This window comes from Pongo pygmaeus, chromosome 11, assembly GCF_028885625.2.
Source record: "Pongo pygmaeus isolate AG05252 chromosome 11, NHGRI_mPonPyg2-v2.0_pri, whole genome shotgun sequence".
Taxonomy (NCBI): domain Eukaryota; kingdom Metazoa; phylum Chordata; class Mammalia; order Primates; family Hominidae; genus Pongo; species Pongo pygmaeus.
This window is the reverse complement of record NC_072384.2, coordinates 57734997-57757273: the sequence shown is the minus strand read 5'-3', so window position 1 is coordinate 57757273 and position 22277 is coordinate 57734997. Positions and strand designations below refer to the sequence as shown.

The 22277-nt window shown below is 38.2% G+C and overlaps 1 protein-coding gene and 1 long non-coding RNA gene across 5 annotated transcripts in view; one reads left to right on the top strand and one right to left on the bottom strand.

Annotated features, from left to right (window-relative positions):
* The window catches only part of CCDC148 (coiled-coil domain containing 148), a 280505-nt gene that overhangs the window by 199503 nt on the left and 58725 nt on the right, over nt 1–22277 (top strand). For all 4 annotated transcript variants that reach the window (XM_054477298.2, XM_054477300.2, XM_054477299.2 and 1 more), the window contains one exon: nt 1111–1251. In XM_054477298.2, the coding sequence (XP_054333273.1) occupies nt 1111–1251 (141 nt within the window). The remainder of the gene's footprint in view (nt 1–1110; nt 1252–22277) is intronic.
* The window catches only part of LOC129031247 (uncharacterized), a 70575-nt gene continuing 64198 nt past the window's right edge, over nt 15901–22277 (bottom strand). The window contains exon 5 of the long non-coding RNA XR_008500983.2: nt 15901–16340. This is a non-coding gene — a long non-coding RNA (uncharacterized LOC129031247). The remainder of the gene's footprint in view (nt 16341–22277) is intronic.

Below are 22277 nucleotides of genomic sequence, written 5' to 3'. Positions count from 1 at the left end.
TCCTCTTTCAATGGCAGTCATTGTATAAAAGAAACATTATTGATTTAAGCCATCTCTTACTGCCAGACTTTAGACTTTTTCGATTTTTCTGTTTTAAACAGCACTGTAGTGCACATTCCTGTGGGTACATTTTTGTGCACTTGTCCAGTTAATTGTCTTCTCTTTAAATAATATTCTGGAAATAGGGTTGTGGATCAAGGCTATGCATTTTTTATATTGTGACACGTATTTACATATTACCTAATACCCAATAGAAAGGCTGTAGCAAGTATACTTCTGCCAATAACGCATACCGGCACCCAGAAAGTTGTTTTAAGTGTCTTACAATGATTTTTCATCTTAATTCAGGCCTATTTTCCATTCTTATAAAATAAGAAGGCTGAAATATTGCAGAGATTCTTTTTTTTCTTTTTTTTTTTTTTTTTTTTTGAGACGGAGTCTTGCTCTGTCACCCAGGCTGGAGTGCAGTGGCACGATCTCGGCTCACTGCAAGCTCCGCCTCCCGGGTTCACGTCATTCTCCTGCCTCAGCCTCCCGAGTAGCTGGGACTACAGGCGCCCGCCACCACGCCCGGCTAATTTTGTATTTTTAGTAGAGACGGGGTTTCACCGTGTTAGCCAGGATGGTCTCGATCTTCTGACCTCGTGATCCGCTCGCCTCGGCCTCCCAAAGTGCAGGGATTACAGGCATGAGCCACCGCGCCCGGCCTGCAGAGATTCTTAAACTTTTAAGCATTTTAGGATTATTTGAGAATATTTGAAAGTTGTTTAACCTCCCGGAAAAAAAATAGGCAAAACCAGAAATTTTTACGTACTATTTGTGAGAATATACAGATTCTTTGGAGTTAAATCAGACTCTTTAGGAACCCCACTCCATGAATCCAGGTGAAGAATTCCTTAATTACATGATTTTAAAGTTGCTTTTTCCTTTTAACCCTAATAAACACACACGTTTCACAGATACATCACACAGTCATGTGCACATAGAATTTAAACATTTATTTGGAAAAAAAAGTGACATCTGCTTGATATAGAGCCTAGTCTTATTATGACCTATTAAATAACTTCAGTGTGCATAGTTACTGGAATGAAGTTTTTCTATTTATTTCAGGTTCTTCAATGGCGAGCCCACCAGGAAGAGGTAGCAAGACTGGAAATGGAAATTTCTGCCAGAAGAAGAGAAAAGGAAGAGGAGAAAGAGAAACTGTGGAAGAAGAAGGAATTGTTGCAAAGAGCAGAGAAGAAAAAAAAGGTATAAAAGCTATTGTCAATACGAATGTGTGAATGAATGCTTAATGGCCTGATTGAGCTTTTTGATCTTGGTGTTTGGCATGAAATTCTCATAAGCAGTTCTGAGAACATTCATAAAGATCTAGTGGAATGTTTTTTCTAATGAAAAGTTTATTTGAGCTTCAAAGATTTGCTGACATGGAGGAGAACCCACTTTGTTGATTTGTGTGAACACAGGTACCTGTGATTAGAAGAGGTGCTGTAGGTTAAAAAAAAAAAAAAAAAAGACAAGGTTGTGACAGTTGTTAAATCCTGTAATAAGTAGGGATGTGGCAAAAAATGAGAGGATGCTGGGCTGGGATAGTGTCTTGGTTGATGGCAATGTGGTAAATAATTGCCAAAAACATCCTTGTTGGTAGAATATACTATACTAGAAACAGTGCAATTCATGGAAAGTCAAAATGCCCTTTAGAGTTTACTTCTTGGCTGTTTATTAGATGGTTTTGTTTTTCATTTACTAACACAAATTCATCATTCCTCTTTTGAGTAAACATTTGTTGCACAATCTTAAAACTATACACCAAAAGAAGTGATTGTTGATAATCCATGGAAGACAGAATACACTTAAGGGTTGGTTTGTTTTAAATATATATATGAGATACTTATTTAGGCATTTATGTTTTTTCCCACCACAAAAATTATGAAATTTGCCATAAAAATATTTTTGTTAGACATTTAATCAGATATATTAACCATTTTTTAAATGGAGTGGCTAAGCTCTGTAGAAGTAATTCACAAAAAGTCAGTTAATTTGTGATCAACAGAATAAAAGGAAATGTCTTTAACCTATATACCTGTTTTGACTTGATCTATATGGTGTAAAAAATAATCTTTTCTTTGGAAAAGCTGCTTACAGTGCTAATAATGATTAATTAATTCATCGTCATTGGTGGACAAACTTTTCATTTTTGTGAACATGGTTGACATTTTGCACTATGTGACCAACTAAGTCAAAGAAGCTCATGCCTAGAAGTTGTTCCTTCCAAGTTGAATATGTAGGGGTAAAGGAACTATGTATTTTAAAGCTATAAGCCAGTTTTTCCACATTTTATTGTACTTCAGTTGTCATTGTTATTGATTTGTTTTGTGACTGTAAATCAGCAAATTGGTGTAGAGGCAGCATGTGTGGAAAACAACATACATAGAAGTTATATGATCATTTGACAAAGTCAGCTGCTAAGAACATATACTTCACAGTGCTTATTTTAATTCAAAAACGAATTTGATTTCTGCTTCTAAGGAAGTAAATAGGGTGGTTTTATCAAGTCCCTATCAAGAGAGTTGATGATTAAAGGGAATAATTACGTGTACCTCCAAAACTCATAAATATTGATCACGTTTCAAATAATGTAAGTGAGCTATATATCTCTGGAATGGGGGAACTTACCAATTATTTACTGTTATGAAAGTACAGTATGTGAAAAGCATATCCCTCTACTTGGGCCCTCGAAGCATTTCTTCACTGTGAATTAGCGTGACCACAAAAAGTATTATATTCGTAGGCACTTGTTTACATGCGGTGTCAACTTAAATGTCATATGAAGAGATTTGGAAACAGTTTCATTTACTGGTGGTTTACAAAGACAGGTAAAGCCATACAAATTAAATAACTCAAGTATTGAGAATGGGAGTCGGTAGAATTAATTGTGCGAATTAAGTTTGGGTTGAGGAACTGGCATGGCTACACAGGAGAGGATGGAGGGACATCACTAGTTTGTAAGATTTCTGGAAGTGAGAGAAAGGCATTTAAAAGAAGAGAGAGAGAGAGCTTCCTGAGCTTGCAGATGGGGTTGACAATTGCCTCATAAACACTATAACAAAAACTGAACAGAGTAATGGAAGGAAGAATTAAGCTATTTTAATGGCTGAGGCACCCAAAGGGCTAACCTAAATACAGCTTAAAACAAGGACACTTAGGCCTGAAAAGATGAAGGCTGAGGAGAATTTCAGTATCATTAGTTGTGTGTGTAAATTAAATATCCTCTCCTTATCTTAGAATGCAAGATGCGATCTATACCTATGAGCATTAAAGTAGTACATGTTGAAAAAACATGAAAACCTCCATGCCTAGAATGCATTTTCGTCCTTGGTTGCATTTTGCTAAGCTTCATGCAGGGTGTTACATGTATAAAGTGTCCTGCACTTTATAATAAAAGATATTATAAGAAGTGCCCTATCAAATTTGTTGTCCTATTTATATAGAGTATAGAGGACATTACAATGTTTTGGGAAACTAAGCCAAATTTGTGGTCAAACCCTAGCAATTGTGTAGGACCAAGGCATATGACTTATTTTATTTTTAAAATACTTTTTCATTTATAAAATAGTTTTTTTAAATAGAGATTGATATGATATAGACATCAGTACATATTGGCTAGCATTAAAATGTTAACATTTTTCATTTTGTTTCAGATTTTTAAAATTTAAGTAAAGGAGAGAATATTACAGATAAAGTTGAAATCCTCTTTTGAGAACTTCCTCAGTACCATTTCCCTTCTTTCCTCCCCAGAGACAATCATGATCAGGAATTTTACTTCTATCTTTCCCGGCCATATATAGATTTCAAGATATTTTGACATATAATTTGTGACTTTAATTTTTTCATGAACACTATCATGCTATGTCCTTCTGCAGTGTTTTAAAAATATGTCTGTGTTTCAGGGGGTGGGGGACAAGGGGAGGGAGAGCATTAGGACAAATACCTAATGCATGCAGGGCTTAAAACCTAGATGATGGGTTGATGGGTGCAGCAAACCACCATGGCACATGTATGCCTATGTAACAAACCTGCATGTCCTGCACGTGTATCCCAGAACTTAAAGTAAAATAAAAATATATATATACTTGTGTTAGTAATACACATAGACCTAATTCACTCTTTTTTTTTTTTGAGACGGAGTCTCGCTCTGTCACCCAGGCTGGAGTGCAATGGCGTGATCTTGGCTCACTGCAACCTCTGCCTCCAGGGTTCAAGTGATTCTCTTGCCTCAGCCTCCTGAGTAGCTGGGATTACAGGTGCCCGCCACTATACCTGGCTAATTTTTGTATTTTTAGTGGAGATGGGGATTCACTATGTTGGTCAGGCTGGTCTCAAACTCCCGACCTCAGATGATCCGCCCGCCTCAGGCTCCCAAAGTGCTGGGATTACAGGCGTGAGCTACCACAGCCGGCCTTTTAATTGCTACATAGTGTTCCATAGTAGAAGTGAGCTAGCATTTATCTATTCTCTTTGGTGGTTGACATTTAAGTTTCCAAAGTTTTGTTCTTATAGGCTGTGCTGCAGCAGCCAGCTTGTACTGATGCGTGTGTTCAGGCTTTCACTAGGGTGTACCTATAAGGAGAATAACTATGTTGTAGATTCATATACTTTCAACTTTATAAGATTTTGGGGGGTGGTTTATAAGATACTAGAACTTTGCTTTTTGACTTTTGTCAATTTGATAAATTTTAAAAGTATCTTATAAGTGTTTTAATTTGTATTTCGATGATCATTTGTGAGGTTGAAAATCTTTCATGTTTACTGGAGAGTTTTCTTTCTCTGTAACTCACTTATTCATACTTTTAAAATCCATTTTTTAAATTAATATGTAAAAGTTCTTTATAAATTCTAGATACTATTTCTTTTTATAGTTATATGGGTTGCATGTATTTTCACCCGTTGGTCATTTGCCTTTTAATTTTGCCTGTAGTGTCTATATTGTCACAGAAATTTAAAACACTCAAGTAATCAAGGTTATTAAACTGTTTCTTATGAATTATGCTTCTCTTCATGAACTGTGACCTGGTAGCAAGAGCATCTCTACAGGTGGCTCTTATGTATGTCTCTGTTGAAGGTCATATGCTTTACCCTTTGGCCTGGGAACAATTTTTGTATCAGTTTCTAGACTTGGGACACTATGCCATGAGCCTAGAGTGCATCAGACTTAGGGCTAGTGCACAGCACTGGTCTGGGGTTCTGCACTTGACCCCTTTTCTTCTCTGGTCTCCCTGGAACTTTTGCAGAGAGTGATTATGGTGTATCTAGTCCCTATTTTGTATCTGGACAAGTCCTGTGTGACTTTGTGCTATTTTTAAGTAGCTTGATTCCAGCTCCCGTGAGCACAGGTCCCATGACAAATGTTAAAGGCCCGGCCACCAGCTATGCAGACCTATGCTGGGTCCCAGTTTTCCTCAAGTCCTTTGGCTTCAGCTCTCTCTGACTGCTCTGACTTTAGGTTCCATGTTTATTTTTGGCACTGGGGCAGTGTGTGTGTGTGTGTGTGTGTGTGTGTGTAGTTGTGTTATAGTTTGTCCAGCATTTCTATGTGTTTGAGGTAGGAAAGGAGATTTCCATGTCAACTCAGAGATACTGACCAGAAGTTCTAGCTGTCTTTACATATACTCACCACAAACCTAGATTATCTTTGTTTTAACTATTTTACTGTTGGAGACACATTTTTGTTCTTTAGCGTTTAACAGCAGCTTGGCAGAAAATTCCACCAGCAGCTCCCTGCTGTCATGAGAGGTGTTGCTTTGGTAGCTGGTGCTCTGTTTTCCCCCCATCTGCTGTCTCATCTACCTGGCTTTCCCTTCTCCTAAGAGACTGGCAGTAGAGGCAGAGGAACTGTGCCATGTGCAAAACTCCACCATACAATTTCTGAACGAGAGGTAATCTTCCTCCTAATTCTTCTTTCCAGCAATTTGTCTGTTATGACCAATTTACTGGAATAATATTTTGGTTTGTATTTGATGCTAATTTTACCCTTGCAGATGCCCAGCTCCTTAAATCACTTTTTCTTCTATGCTTTAAAACTCAAGTTGAATATAATAGTTATAGTTTTCCTAGTTTTAAGACTCAAAGAAAGTTTTGATTCCTAAGTTGTTAGATGATATTGATGTTTTTCAGAAGCATCTCTCTACTTCTGAAATTGTTGTCATGATAAAATCGAAAGATAATGCCTCTCTATAAATGATCCCTGGGAGCTATTGTAAGAAACAAAATTTCCATGCTTGATGGACCTTATATAATATTGTTTCCTATACCACCCTTTCTCTAGATGTGGCTGTTTGTGTAGCTTAAATCACAGAAAAATTTCTCTGCATTATTGAGGTTTAGGAGATGTTGTTGCTGCATGATGCCTAGTTTAGAGTTCCACAGAATCCATCACAAGGATGGTTCTAGCCTCACTTCCAAAATGGAGATTTTAGCAAGACTCACATAAAAAGAAGACATATCTCTCCCCTCATCTAGCATTCTAAAATTCTCTCTAATTTAGCCAACTCCTAATCTGCACACCAGACACTTTGTGCAATTGAGGGGTGGGGAGCATTTTCAAGGGTATCAGGATACCTCTGCTGTGACCTTCAGTCTTACCTTAGAGATCTTTCTGGGGAGGGATCTGCCACTTTGTGAATTCTTAGCTTCTTGTAACATCATACCAGTAAATACCAAAAGACATGGCTTTGGTAGAACATTGGCACTTGGGTGTTCCCCCACACCCTCAGGGGATCTCATAATACCCAAATTACATGCTTCCTGCAGAGAACCAAGAAGAGGAGAAATAGTCTAAAACAAAAACCAGTAGACTGTCATAAACAGAATGCAGGTTAAAGGACTGTAACCATTCTTATTTCAGAAGACTCCAGAAGCTCTTGCACAGGAGAGAATTCAGAGTACCTCCCCCATTTCAGATCTGAACCATTCTCCCAGTGTGGGAATTTGTAAGTTCTTATCAGGGCAATGAATCATGACATTATAAAATCTCTTCTCCAGCGTCTTTTAATCTAATAGTATACTGATCTAAAGAGCTAAGAGTAGAAAAAATGGTGAGCACAGAAGAATTATTTTAAAAAAAATTCCCAGGCTTTAAACTCTGCTTTTTCAGGATTGTTGAATTCAAAGGGGCCAATGAATAACACCAAAATAAGTAGTCTTCTAAGGTGGGCTATAGGATCCCCTACCCACCCTCCAGACGTGCCCTGTATAATCACCCAGACCATAAATACTGTGGATTTTACTCCCATGACTGGGCCAGATTATATGGCACAGAAGACCTTAAAATTATCTGAGTGGTCCTGACCTAATCACATGAGCCCTTTAAAGGCAGAGTGATCGCAGACTGGGGTGGTCAGAGATTTGAAACATGAGAAGGATGTGACCACCATTGATGGATAAAAGACTGAGGGAGTCATATGGCAAGGAATGTGGTGGCCTCAAGGAGCTGTGGGTGGCCCGGGCTGATGGCCAGCAAGGAAATGGGACCTATAGCCCATAGGCCCATAGCCATCAAGAACTGGATTTTTATGAATGGGATTGGAAGCAGATTTTTTCTCCAGATGAGAACTCAGTTTTGTCAATACCTTGATTTCAGCCTGGTGATACCATAAGCAGAGAGCCCTACCACACCATGCTAGACTTCTGGTTTACAGAATTCTGAGCTAGCAAGTGAGTGTTGTTTTAAGCTGCTAAATTTGAGGCAATTTTTATGCAACAACGATTTAAAAAAATCTAATACAGATTTTAGTATCTGGAAGTGAAATGCTGCCATAATGAATACCTAAAAATGCAGAAGTGGCTTTGGAATTTGTAAGTGGGAAGAAGCTGGAAGAATTTTGAGGATATCATCTTGAGGATGATAGAAAAATGCTAGAATACCTTGAATCAACTGTTCGTAGAAATATGGATGTTAACAACGTGACTGGTGAGGGCTGAGGAGGAAGTAATGAATGTATTATTGGAAACTGGAAAAAGGAGGATCACTGTTAATGTGGTGACAGAAAGCCTAGGGCAGTCATGTCCTGCAGTTAGATGGAAAACAAATTAACCAGAAATGAACTTCCTAGTTGATGAACTAAGATATCAAAAAAAATGTTGAAGGTGCCACCTGGATTCTTTTTGCTGCTTATAGTAAAAAGAAAAGAGATAAATAGAGGGAAGAAATTTAAGTGAAAAGGATCAAGACTTGATGCTTTAGGAACTTCTTGACTTATCTAGATTGGAAAAGATCTTAGAGTTAACAAATTACTGCCAACAGTATGGCATGAAGAACAGACTGAGGTGTGAATATAGAGTCCTTTGTTTTAGTCTTGAAAAGATCAAAAGGTCAGAGTATTTAGTCATATAAAAGACCCTTCTGGGAGATCAACGGTGCTTCTCATGGATCTTTTCAAACTAGCAGGCCTCCAGGAAGCTTAAGAGTGGTATCCCTTAGCCATCTCGGCAGGAGACCGAGAGAGAGACGAGATTATTTCAAAAAGATTGTGGTAGAGCTGTTGTCTAATGTAGTGAATTCCCAAAAAATCCACAGAGGTCCTGCTGGGTTCTTGGGAAAATTTTATTAGAAATACTGCCAGCTTGGACTGAAAGGGACAGAGAGAGTATGATGTGAAAATAGGCTAATAGTCCCCCAAAATTCGGTTATAGTGGTGGGAGGCAGGCTGATAAAACGACTCAACTGCAAGTGCCTACTACCATTCAAGAAGAAGGACGAATGACCCTTGAACCAAGAGGGCAGAATTTAATAGCCCAGGTATTAGAAACTGTGGCTGGCCCCTGTGGCCCCTTGCATTTTTTTGATACTTCCGTCATTGAACAAACCCACCTCTCTCGGCTCAGAAAGAGCTGTGACTATCCAGATCCTCCTGTAAAAGTACAGGCTGCTTACTGCAAGGCAGAGAAGGGGGAAAGTGCCGCCTGAAGACAGATGGCATTTTAAGAGAGAGACAGGGCTGAGCTGAACTTGTTCAGTCATTTCTCCCACATTTGCCAATCAGAATGACAGGCCATACTGTGAACCCTCCTGGGGAGAGGAAGTTCCCATCTATGTGAGGAGTGGAAGATGAGCATTCCCCCTAAGAAGAGTATAGGGTAGCTTCCATATCCCCTGGTACCTCCATGGTGCTGAAATGATATTTCACTAAAGGCTCAATAGAAGGAGAACAGTCCAAAGACACCTTTATTCAACTATATGTTGGCCTTAAACCTATAACTAAATGGTTCACTAACAACCTCATTAAGACCTGAGCCAAGAAGTTCCTAGATACAGAGGTATTGGAGCTGATCTAAGAGGATGTATTTACCGGAATAAAGATGAAGAAGAGCCATGGTGGAAGGAGAAAAAAAAAAACTACAGAGTGGGGAGCAGATGTGGAAGGCCATGAATTCAGTGAGCCCACTGCAAGTGGGGAATGGCTCAGGGTATTGAGCATGGGGCTTTTTGCGTTCCCTCAGACCTGAGCTGGAGTTCCAGCACTGCCACTTCTTAACTGTGGGGCCTTGAGGGAAATTACTTTCTCTCCATTTCAGTGTTTGTGTCTGTGTGCTATTTGCATTTGTATGATAAGAAAATGCATGTGAAGCAGTTTGCACATGGCTGGCACTTAGAAAGGCCTCAGTAAATGATGTTCTAATTGTTACTTTTGTTATTGTTACCCCAGTGGAATGGTAGAGCAGAAGGCAGTTAGAAAAATCATGAGAACCAAATAGAAAAGGTGGAAATGAGATAAAGATAATAATAATGAGAGGCAGTGGTTTTAATGCTGGTTCAGAAACTAATGTCATGAATACAGTTCTTTTTCTCTTTGCCTGGTTACTCTTCACCTGGTGACAGAATGTCTCTAGAATGGCAGAACTCTACCAACAGTAGTGACTGTGGAATCCTTTGAAAGGTCAAGTAAGAAGAAATGTTCTAATTACAGCATAGGGCATGCAGAAATAGTTATCCACTTTAAACCAAAGAATCTTTGACTCATTAGTAAGTACATCCTATGGTTCTAAGTGGCAATCATCAACAAAATGTACTGATTAGCACCTAAATAGTTCAAACAAATAAAACATATACTAACTTCATAAGTTTCATAACTTGCTGATCTTATTGTAAACTATATACATAAGTCTTCTAATCTGTGTTTTGTTTTGAAATCCCAAAGTCACCTTTCAGAAAATACTATGGCTCAACATATTTCATTTACTGTTATATTGAGTATTGGTACGAATGTCCTCTAGCCCATAGTACTGTGTGGCATTTGCCTCCTTTCCAGTAGCCTCCCCACCCTTTAACATAGGATAATGGTATCAACTCCTAGTAAGATACATTCACAATAAGATTGTGTATAATTCCAAAGGGGGCATTAAGGGTCCAAACAAAATGATCATTCATTCATTCGCTTGTTCAATAAGTACATACCAAGTGCCTTTATTGTGACATGTATTATACCCAGTCCTCCATTCTCCATACCTCATGCAATTATAAGAGATCATCCACTCAAGAAATTGCCCCCTTTCTGGTCTCTGTTTAAAGGGAGGTGTTTACCTGCTCTGCCACAAAATGATACACAATTCTTAGGTCAATGGAAGCTCTTATTAATAATACAGAAGGATATCTTTTAGCTTCAGACTTTATAAGCACAACAAAAAGAGTTAATAGAGAAAAACTAAAAATATAAAATGAAATGAACTATATAGAGTTTGTTACTGGTTAAATTAGGCATGCCCATATATAGCAAATTAAATACATTTGTGCATATACATACATACATATATGCATATGCAAATATATGTATATGCATGTGTATACACACATGTAGACTGTGACTTTGAGATTTACTTCCTGCCTTTCTCAGGGAGTATCAACAAAGCCTTAACCTAACCTAACTTAACATTAACCTAAGTTGGGGCGGTTAGGAGAGTGCCTTTGTTCTCATCCATGCCTAGACCTCGTTTTATTTCCTGTTCCAGTATCATCAAACTGTAATTTGGGCATCTGTCTTCACACTTGCCCGTGCTGGTCTGACTGCTTCCTAGTGTGAATACTCTTATGCTAACAGAAGTTATTAGTTTTGCTATAGCTAATCAAAGTTCAGGCCTTAGAGTATAGACTTTTTGCCCTAACTGACTCCAATAGGGTTTATTAACTCTCTTTCTATTAATTTACCTGTTTCCATTGAGGCCTTTGATTGTTGCAGGCATGTGTGTACTGTAGAAACTGCAGGTATGGGACTGTCCTCTGCAGTTTTCTTTGGATGCCTGTGACTGAATGCCTTTCATCTCCATCGAATGCTCTGCTGTTGAGGAGGGAGAATGATACAGATCTCAGGGTTTCAGGCGGTGGGAAAATCAGAGTGCTGCCTGAAAGCCAGCACATAGCAGAGAGGTCCCTGTGAGATGTTACCTGCTGATCCTGGCCCAGGTCATCCATTTCTTCCAGGTCCTTTTCCCTCATGACTCTCCTTGTTAACCTTGTGTAACAGAGAGGCTGATACTTCTTTTAAAGAGGTGTGTGTGTGTGTGTGTGTGTGTGTGTGTGAGAGAGAGAGAGAGAGAGACAGAGAGAGAAAGAGAGAGCGATCTAACTGGATCCCAGTTAGACAAACATGACTTAAACTGTAAATATTGTCAGTTTATATAATATGTTACTAGGGCCACCTGAAATGTGAACACAAATAAAAACACCATGGCAGGACTCAATAGTACAGTGTCATTTAGATGATCTAAAGTTGGCTTATAGCACTCTTTTTACATGTTTGTAAACCTGAGAATATGGAATATAAGAACTCTCATAGACTTCTTAGACCCTAGAAACATGTCTTTGAACCACTCCGAACACCAGCTTGAGCTTGGCTCTAACATCCATCCACCGAGATCTCTCACAGCAAGCATCCTCACTGCAAAAGAACTTGCTGCCAGTAGAGCTGAAGTATCCCCACTTGGCTGAGGGCCACTCTGATGAACTGCTTCCTACCCTCCCTTTTGTGATTCTTTCAATTAATAACTCCTAGACATGTGATCTTGCAAAGTTTAGGGGAGTATTTTTTATTTAGTTATTAGTCTTTTTCTTTGGGAATCTGATGGAGTACTCAAACATGGGAACTAAAAAAAAAAAAAAAAAAAAAAAACACAAACAAAAAAAACCTAATTGGTAAATTAACTATCAGGATAATATAATGGTCAAAAGGAGAAGATAGCATATATTTTTTGTAGACAGGACTCCCAAATAAAACTGGGATTCAGACCTTATTTTCTGAAGACTTAATATTGGTTCTTTTAGTATTATTGTATGTGTAAAGAAATTAAGTAGAATAGGAGGTTTAATTATGCAGAAGAAATAAACTAGGGAGCATCTAATTTTTAAATGTTCATAATGTTCCTTGTTTTGTTATTAAAACTTAGAAATAAACATTATTTTATTAACTTATTAATTTAAATCAACCTTATTTAAATTAACCTTATTAATTTAAATTAACTTTAACTTAAATTAACCTTCTAACATGAGACTGAGCATATGGTCAACTCTTGGTACAGTATATGAGTCAACAGGTAACAGAAAAGTTGTGGTAGTAACCCACAGATGGTAGAATGGTAATCCAAGAAGCTCACTTTTCTGGTTTCAGCTGTCTTGTAGAAATAAAAACTTCCACTAGAGCATCTTTCTAAAAGGTAGAAAAGCTGATGGAATCTTTCTACCCTCTGTCAGGACATTGTTTTAAGAAAAAGCCGGGGGTAGGGGGAGAGAGAGAGAGAGAGAGAGAGAAAGCCTGGATAATCAGGAGCCAGATGTATTTGTTTTTCTGGAAAAAATTTCCCATTAGACAGTTTTAGAGAAAGAATCTTGAATTTAACTCCAGGTATAAATTTTTGACTATACTTTCTGGCTAGGTCTTGATTATTCATAGGAATTTGATTTAATTAACAGATACCTAAACAGTACTTGCTATGTGCAAGGCAGTATTCCATGTTCATTTAATCTTCTTAACAGCTCTAAGGGGTAGATACTTATATGATCCTCATTTCATAAATGAAGAAACTGAGGCACATAGGAGTTATGTAATTTCCCCGAAGTCACATGAACATTAAGTGTGCAGTAAGGATTTGAACCTGAGTGGTCTGACCGGTCTGATTTTAGACACTGTGCTATGCTCCCCATCATCATGATTGTTAGGTGCTGTTAATTTTGTGATTAATTAATTTTGAGAAATCTCAGTTTCAAACTATTTACTTTCGGGTCACTTTAATGGCTTTGGTCCTGTCCTGGTTTACTCAGAACTATTCAATAGATAGGTAATAGATAATCTTTATTAGCACCTGCCTGCTTTCTAGTAGAATTTCTTTTGTGTTCTAAAAGTCCACACTGCTTACTATGTCTGTCTCCCTACTCTTCTTAAAATTATTTCAAGATTCTTCTCTCTGAGATAATGAATTATGATGTCTAAACACTTACAGGAAACCAGACCATTATAATTTGATCATAGTTGAAGTATCAAGACGTGTTATGGAACAGATAAAAAATACCTTCTTCATCGCCTCCTCAGTGCCATTCTTTTGTTAAGCAGACTGAAGAAAGTGTAATGATTTTGGTGTGATTTCTTTTCCTGCTGACATCATATTTCACAAGAAGAGAATTTCCACAGGTTTCCAATATGACATCTGCCCACCTCTCAGAATCTGTACCCCTTACCTCCCCTTACCTCTTTTTACAGTGCGTGACGTGTCGTGCTCCTGTCTAAGGCTAGTCCCTCCATTTGTGCGTGGAATCCTATCCCCTTTCTCCTGCTCAAGTTTATCCCAATTTCTCTCCCACCACCATCCCCCTTTTTCTAGCTCTTTCCAGGTACCCTAAAAATACACCATTATGACCTTCATCTATAAACTACCCTCCCTTGATCCCACATCCCCCCTTCAGAAAATCTCATCATTCCCTGGCCTATACCCAGTGTCTCCAGCGTCTCTCCTCCCATTCCCTCTTGAACCATTTTGTCCCTCCACTCCAGCAATGTCACACTTGCCAACGTCATTGCTTACCTCTGTATTTCAGTGATCAATTCTTTGTCTTCGCCTTACTTGAATTATTATGATGGAATTGATCACTGCCTCCTCCTTGGAAAACTTGATTCCCTTGGCTTCTAGGAAGCTGTTCTTTCTTTGTTCCTCTGTCTTACTGGTATCTTCCTCTCAGTAAACTCCTCAGCATTCCATCTTCTAAGCTTTGGAGTCTCCTGGGGGGGTGGGTCAGTCGTCTCAGTATGTGTACTCTCTAATGATCTCAGCCAATCCATATGACTTCATATACCATTTATTTCCTAATACCAATTCATACCTTTGGCCTGGACTTTTCTTTTGAACTCCAAACTCATATGTGTAACTCCTCAAATCTAATATTCCCAAATTATATCCTTGCTTTTCTCTCCAAAATACTCTTTCCCTAGTTTTTCTTTTTTCAGTAAATGGAAATCTAGTCTGCTAGCACTCAGGCTGAAAGCCTTGGTATCCCCTTTGGCTTCTGTTTCCCCCCGTATACCCTTACCTGTTGGCATGGATAGAAGGCTCTACCTTTAAAATATAATTAGGACCATTATAATAGCTTCTTAATCTCCTAATTAATTTATCTGCCCCCTCCCTTTCCGTTTCCACTCTGCCTCTCCAATCAGTTTCCCACACAGTAGGCAGACTGATCATTCTAAAACTCACTTTAGATCATGTCACTGCTCTGCAGAAAACACGTTAATGACTTCCCATTCTACTCAGAATAGAATCTAGAAGTCTAGGAGGGACATACAGGGCCCTATGTAATCTACCTCTCTGCTCGGCTCCGATACCTCTTAAATCTCATATCCTACTCCTCTTCCCATCGTTGAGCTCCAGCCCAAGCAACCTACTTCCTACTCCATGAACACTCGAGCATATGTCCTCTCAGCCTTTTGCTCAGGTTTGGAACACTGCTCTCCCAGATGTCTGCATGACTCACTCCTGCACAGCATTCAGGGTCCTGCACAAATGTCATCTTAGAAAGAAAGTCCTTGATGGCCCAACAAAAATGGCACCCTCTTTCTCTGTCACTATCTATTTATCCTGCTTCATTTTTTCCTTAGCACTTGTCACTCCCTGACATCTATTTATTGACTATCTTCACTTCCACTTCTAAAATGTAACCCCATGAGAAAAGAGAATTTGTCTAGTTTCTTTATTGCTTTAGCCCCAGTGCTGGCACAGGGCACTCAAAAATAGTTGTTGAATAAATTAATTCAATGAATGAAAAGTATACCCCTCTCCTTTGATGTTATGGTGTAGAGGAAAGCATGCCAAGCTGAGAGGTCTTAACAAGAGCGGTGACCTTGGCAAGTTATGTAGGCTCTGTGGGTTTTGCCTCCTTAGTTGTAAAATGAGGTGTTTGGATTAAATGATTGCAAAAATCACCTTGGTTCTAAGTCATGATTGAATGACTCAGGTTTGATTACTTTTCACTTTTCATTCTCTCTGACACTTCAGGTTTTGAAATACAACATCCTTAGTCTATATACTCCCTTCTTAATGAATAGTGAAAAGAGAGAAATTAAACAGGATTACAGACAAATTCATTTCAGCCATATCAACATATGACATGATCATTATGCAATATTTCAATGCCCGTACTGAAAACAGACCTTCCTCCTAAAGAAGACATGACAGTTATTTTTTAATCCACCTGGCATTTCAATTAAGGGGGAGATAACTAATGTGTTTACCCAAGAATACTTTCTTGGCTCATCATGTTATAAGGACATGGGACTGCATCACAGCAGAAAATAGCTTACTGCCAATTTGAGTGGGAAGCTTTGCTATGGGAAAATGCTCACATAAGTGACCAAAGTAAACATCACCTAAAAGAGATTAATGTTATTTATTTATGCATATAGACATCATCTACTTCCAAACAATTTATAATAAAAGGCATTAATACTTTTGTGCTAGATGTCTTCTCCCTGAGTCGTATCACTCTCCATTCTGCTCTGTAGCACAGTTTTCACACATGGCTTCCTTGCCCTCTGGCTTTTGGTTTGGTTCAGCCAAAGTGGAACATGGGAGATCAAGGTGAGGGAGAGGTGTGGGGTTTGGATAGCTGTTTCTCGAGCTCCTTGCCCTGCAGGGTTGTGCTTACCAGTTGTGTCCTTCACCAAAGATCTCAGCTCCCGTCAGGGGTCCTCCTCACCCAGCACTGTATGAGTCCTTGTGGTTGCCCTGCATTCCCACCCTCCTTTGTCGGTTGTCCACTTATTACATTCTTCTTAACTTATCCTAATTTTCAGTGTGCCATCTGTTTCCTATTAGGAATCATTAAAATAGAAAGTCAGTAAAAGAACAAAAGATGAGAAATTAAGGGAATGGGAATATCATTATGTCAGCAAACAAGACTAAAGAAGGGTGTTGTAATTGAACATGGTTAAAGTTAAAGGGAAACATGTAGCTCTTATTTGCTAATAATAGAGAATATACCAGCAGATCAGGAGCTGGCAGCATGTATTGGGAGGAGGAGTACAGCCCACTCAATGGATAGCATTTTCAGTAGAAATTTTACAAGAGCCTAAGTCAATCCTCTTATGAGATTCTACCAGCCTTTATAAGACCTGTGGCATAAAATTAGATCATGATTCTTTGAAACTTTTCTACAGAAAATGAAACTGCTGCCACATGCAAGGTGATAAAAAAAAATGTTATATAGAAATATATATAGGATTCTTGTCATTTGACCTGATACAGGAATAGAATTTGGAAACTTCAGGAATGAATAATAGTTATGCCCCTTACATGCTCCTCCCAAATATTAATTTCCTTGGCCAGACTTTATAAAAACTGGCCATAATATACTTACACGTAATATACACAATATACTTTTGTAGTTATTACTATTATTATTTTTAACTTTTATTTAAAGTTTGGGGCACATGTGCAGGTTTGTTACATAGGTAAACTTGTGTCATGGGGGTTTGTTGTACAGATTATTATATCACCCAGGTATTAAGCCTAGTACCCATTAGTTATTTTCCTCATCCTTTCTTTCCTCCCACCCTCCACCCTCTGGAAGGCCCCATTGTGTAATTATAAAGTATTTTATGTCCATTGTAGATAATTTGGAAAATGCAAGCAAGCATACAAAATACAATAAAAATCACCCAAAATCCTAAACCACTGCCAAAAGAAAATTAACAATGTCTTTACACTCTTTTTTCTACATATCCAAGAACTTTAACTTAACTAGAATCACACTACATATGTTATTTTTAACCAGATTTTTTTCTTATTGATCAACATTTTGCATGTTTTCCCCTTTTTCTCCTGCCGCATAGTTTTTAGTGGTTGCATAGTGTTGCATCAGAAGAGTGCATTTTGCAAATCTTGCAAATTGGGATCGTTATATTGTTTCCAATTTTTCACCCTTTTAAGGTTGTGATGAATATACCTGCATATAAATCTTTGCATAGATTCCTGCCTGTTAATTCTTAAAAGTTTATTTCTTAATTCTTAAGATTTTTGCTAGTTATTTTCTTATTTTTATTTTTTAAAATTTATTCTTCAGAAAAAGTATGACAATTTACCCTCCTACCAGAGGTAAATGAGCTTGTTTATCACCTTGGAGATTGGTTGCTAAAATGTTCAAGTTTAGGGCACTGATAAGTAGCTGAAATGCAAACAGTTTTAATTGCAGACTGAAAGGAGATCCATTAAGTTCAAATAACCAGGCAGGATGGTTGCCAAATTGACTTTCTATTTTGAAAACGAAAGATTAACTCTGGTTTCTTACTCATGTAGAGAGTTTTTCCATCTTTGCGTAATAAATGCCCTGGAAGGTAATTCTTTTGAAGCCAATTTTTTTTTTTTTTTTTTTTTTTTGAGATGGAGTCTCGCTCTGTTGCCCAGGCTGTAGTGCAATGGCGTAATCTCGGCCCGCTACAACCTCTGTCTCCCAGGTTCAAGTGATTCTCCTGCCTCAGCCTCCCAAGTATCTGGGATATTAGGCATGCGCCACCATGCCCAGCTAATTTTTGTATTTTTAGTAGAGACGGGGTTTCACCATGTTGGCCAGGATGGTCTCTGTCTCTTGACCTCGTGCTCCACCCACCTCGGCCTCCCAAAGTGCTGAGCTTACAGGCGTGAGCCACTGCACCCAACCTGAAGCCAATTTTTTATTCAGAAACTTAAGCCAGTCCCAGGTTGAAGCACACAGAGATCTCTATACCATCAAACTACAGAAGAGATAATGTTGGCTGAAAGGTTTTGAGAGTAGCATTGCCTTAGTATAGAATACCTTTAATCTGGCTTCCATGAGCAATTTGACCTAGATACGTACCAGGTCCCCATTCTCTGTTGGGATTAAATGCACCTCCAAACCCCTGCATGAACTGGCTAAATGAACTGGCTCACTGTTTGAAAAGTTGCCTATCCAGATGTTTTTGGTTTCATATGAGCTGATATAAGAAAAGTATTTTGGGCAATGCTATCTTTCTATATTCTTTTTCATTGGATCAGTTTAGCAAATGTATACCTTGTATCTCTCATCTGAAAGGTACAATACTAGATACAAATAAATATGATAGTATACAGCATGCTCCTTACCATTCAGAAGTTCACACAAAGTTGTAAAAACTTATGTGGCAAAATATAGATAATTGTAAAATTGATCATATAGAAAGAGGAGTCATACTTCAATTGGTGGTGATTTTAGGGGGTACAGGGGCCATCACTGATCTAAATGAAGTATATGGGAAAAAAATTATAGTAAAAAAAGAATACCTTTCTATTAAGACATCCTGTTATGTTTTTACATATAACAATGCTATGTTATATGTAAAACAGTGCTATTGAACACTAGAATTTTTTCCTTCTACTTAACTGTAGTTTTATATGCATGAAACAACTTCTCTTCATCCCCTGCCCCTTAACCTTCCCAGCCTCTAATAACTACCATTCTACTCTCTACCTTAAAAATAAGATGCAAGGAACTATCTAATTAGAATCTAGAAAATGGAATAAAAATGTGCTTTATCTTAATGGCTTATGGGGACTGGAACTGGATGCTTTGAACTTCATATCTTTTATGAGTCTGGTTAAGTGTTATGACTTCCTTCTGAATGAGTCACAGGTCAGAGATAATGACCTGACAACAATATACAGAAGTCTATTTGTTCAAAGATTCAACATCACACAAGCGTGAAATAAGAGACCAACTGTTTGCTACTCTAATCCTTTTGTCCTTACTTTCTGTCCTATGTGTAAATAAGAAATTCTTATTTCATGTTGAATTTAATGGTTGTATAATATTGGTCCAAGTTTTTTTAAGTTAAACTTTGAGATACTCTAATATTATAAATGTTCTGTTTACAAGTGTAGTTTTTAATAGGAAAAAAATCTGAAAGATTACAAAAGTAAGGTAGGATATAAAAATGATCTTAGACTGAAAAGCAGCATGACATTATTTTGGCTCCAAAATCTATATGGTGAATAGTTTCTACAGTTTTTATTTCTACAGTATTTATTACACATTTACTGGCTTAACTTTATTAAAATGAACAAAATGTGGGATTGTGAAAATAAACCTCTTGCATTCAATACAAATCAGAAGTATAATAATAAGAGGAGATAGGGGATAATGAGTGCTTGTTTTGTTTTTCTGTAAACCTCATGTGGAAGTAAAGAGACAAGCTATAAATTCAACTCTTATCATATGCTGACTTTCTGATTCTTCTATCATTGGAACATTATGAGAATCCTTCAAAAAGTCTAACAATCAGTGCATTTAAAATCTCTGTCTCAACAAATGTCCCAAAGGACTAGTTAAATACCCTTAGTCTTGACTTCAGTTTGAGGCTTGCAAAGCTAATAATTCTTGATACATAAATTGTAGGATGAATTAATTGATGAAAAGTGAATGGAACTGTCCTTAGGGAGGTACTTAGTTTCGCCTTTACCATCTTGAAAACTCCTGGCCCGGTTCCCATGTACAACTTTGTTATTCTTGGACCAGAGACCAGAAGAAACTTCCAGTCACCTAAGAGTGATCAATGATACCCTCTTATGTGTTAGACATGACACAATGTACTAAGGATACAAAGATAAATAATGCAGATTAATATGGGAAATGCTGTGCTAAGAATACACAAATAATGCCTTAGAAGGTACACCTAGCTGTATCTGGAGGAGACGGAGAGGGAGAAAGGCTGAGAAGGCAATGCTAAAACTGAGTCTTTAAAGGATGGATAGGAAGGATTTACCAAGCAATAAGGCAGGACAGAACTTTCCAGGCATGTACTAAATGCCCAAATATATTGGTAAAGATCCAATATATTTGGAACCTCATGAAAGAAGTCCAGGAATGCAGGTAGTCAAAAAAAGGAGGGTCATAAACTATAAGCTATTGGTGTGCCATGGATGGAGCTACTGTTTTTCTAGAGGGCTCAGGAGAAGATTCGAGGAAGTGGCATTTGTTCTCATCTTAAAGATAAAGTAAGTTTGACAGGTGGAAGAGGGAAATTAAGTCATTCTAGTAGAGAAAGCTGTGTAGAAAAGCAAATAAGCATGAGAGTGCATAACCACGTTCTCTTTCCTGTTTACATCCTCATCCTAGAGACCTCATCCAGTCCTCTGGTGTCAAATACTGTTTATGTGGCTATCTCCTTAATTTAGGTCTCCAGCACTGAGTTCTCCCCTAAGCCACCCATCTGTGCCTTCAGATGTTCGTCTGGCGCCTCCAACTTAGAGGTCTTATGGGCTTGTCAAGTGTTATATGTTCAAAACTGAGCTCCCAATTTTCTTCCTTTTCCAAGCTTGTTATTCTCCCAATCTTCTATCTCGGTTACTAGTATCACCTTTCAACCAGCTGTTCAAGCAAAAACCTAGGAATTGTCCTTGATTAGTCTTTCCTCCAATCTTCACATGGAATCTCTCAATGAGCCCTCTTGGAATCTTTCAATGAGCCCTCTGATTCTACTCAAAAGCACATCTCAGATCTGAACACTTGAATCCATCTCCTGAGTCCAGGGACGAGCACTGCCTTTTCCTTCTAACTGGTCTCCCTGTTTTTCCGTAGCTTCTCTACTACCCATGCTCCACTTCATATCCAGAGCTCTCTTTTTAAAATGTAAGTCAGATCATGCTACTATTTGCTTTAGTCTCTTCAATGGCTTTTCCTTTTTTCTAGAATTAAATCCTGGCCAAATCATCTAACCCCCATGCAGCTCTCCAATCTTGCTTCTAGTCTTAACCTATGCCACCTGCTCCAGCTCCCTGGCCTCTTCCCAGCTCTCAAGATATGTGAGGTCTTCCCCATCCAATGCTGTTGCACCCTCTTCCCAATGTACTCCCCTCCATCTCTTCCCTTGGGTGTTTCACTCTCATCTACCAGGTTTTCAAACAAATGTCATGTCATCCAGATGTCCTATTTAAGACATTTAAAAGATACCTTCTACTAATTCTACTCAAATTTTTCTAAACCATCACTCTACGTATCCCCTTCTTAGAGGTTAATACAGCATGTGATATTCCATTCATTCATTCATTTACTATCTGTCTCCCTTTCTAGAAAGTGTCAGTTCCGCAAGACAGAGGCTTTATTTCTTTTTAAGTACCAGTTATCATGTGCTCAATAAACACTTGTTGAACAGATGAATGTCAAGGTCCCAAAGTCAATAATGGTTTAATACTATAGGTAAGGGTTAATAGAATCAAATATACAGAGATATCAAGTAAAATCATGATTGAAAAGGATATTTGATCTGATCCTTTGGAACTCACTAGTGAGAGCAGTGACTTTGGAGTGGAGTACAGAGGTAGGAATACCATAGGTGAGGAGTGAAATAGAAGATGTGCACATGGGAAAAAGCGAGTTGCTAAGATGCCTGGCCAAAGAGGAACAATGAAAGGTATGATGCTACAATCTTTGGGTTCTAAAGAATTTCTAAATTATTGCAATGGGATAAAATTATGTTTAACTCCATGTGAGAAGGAAGCAGCAAAGAGCAAGAAGCTGAAGGTACAGGGGAGAGGAGAGGACAGATGAGAAGGGAGGCTACGAGGAAGGTGGAATTGGGAATGGGATCTGCAGCCCAGGTGAGGCATTAGTCTTTAACAGAAGGAAAAATACCGCTTCTTCTGATGGGCTGAACATTAAGAAAGATATCTTGTAGAGCTTCTGTTTGCTCTGATGAAAGTGAGGAAATAGCAGCAAGTATGGGCCTGAACATAGTGAACAGGTTTTAGAATATCAC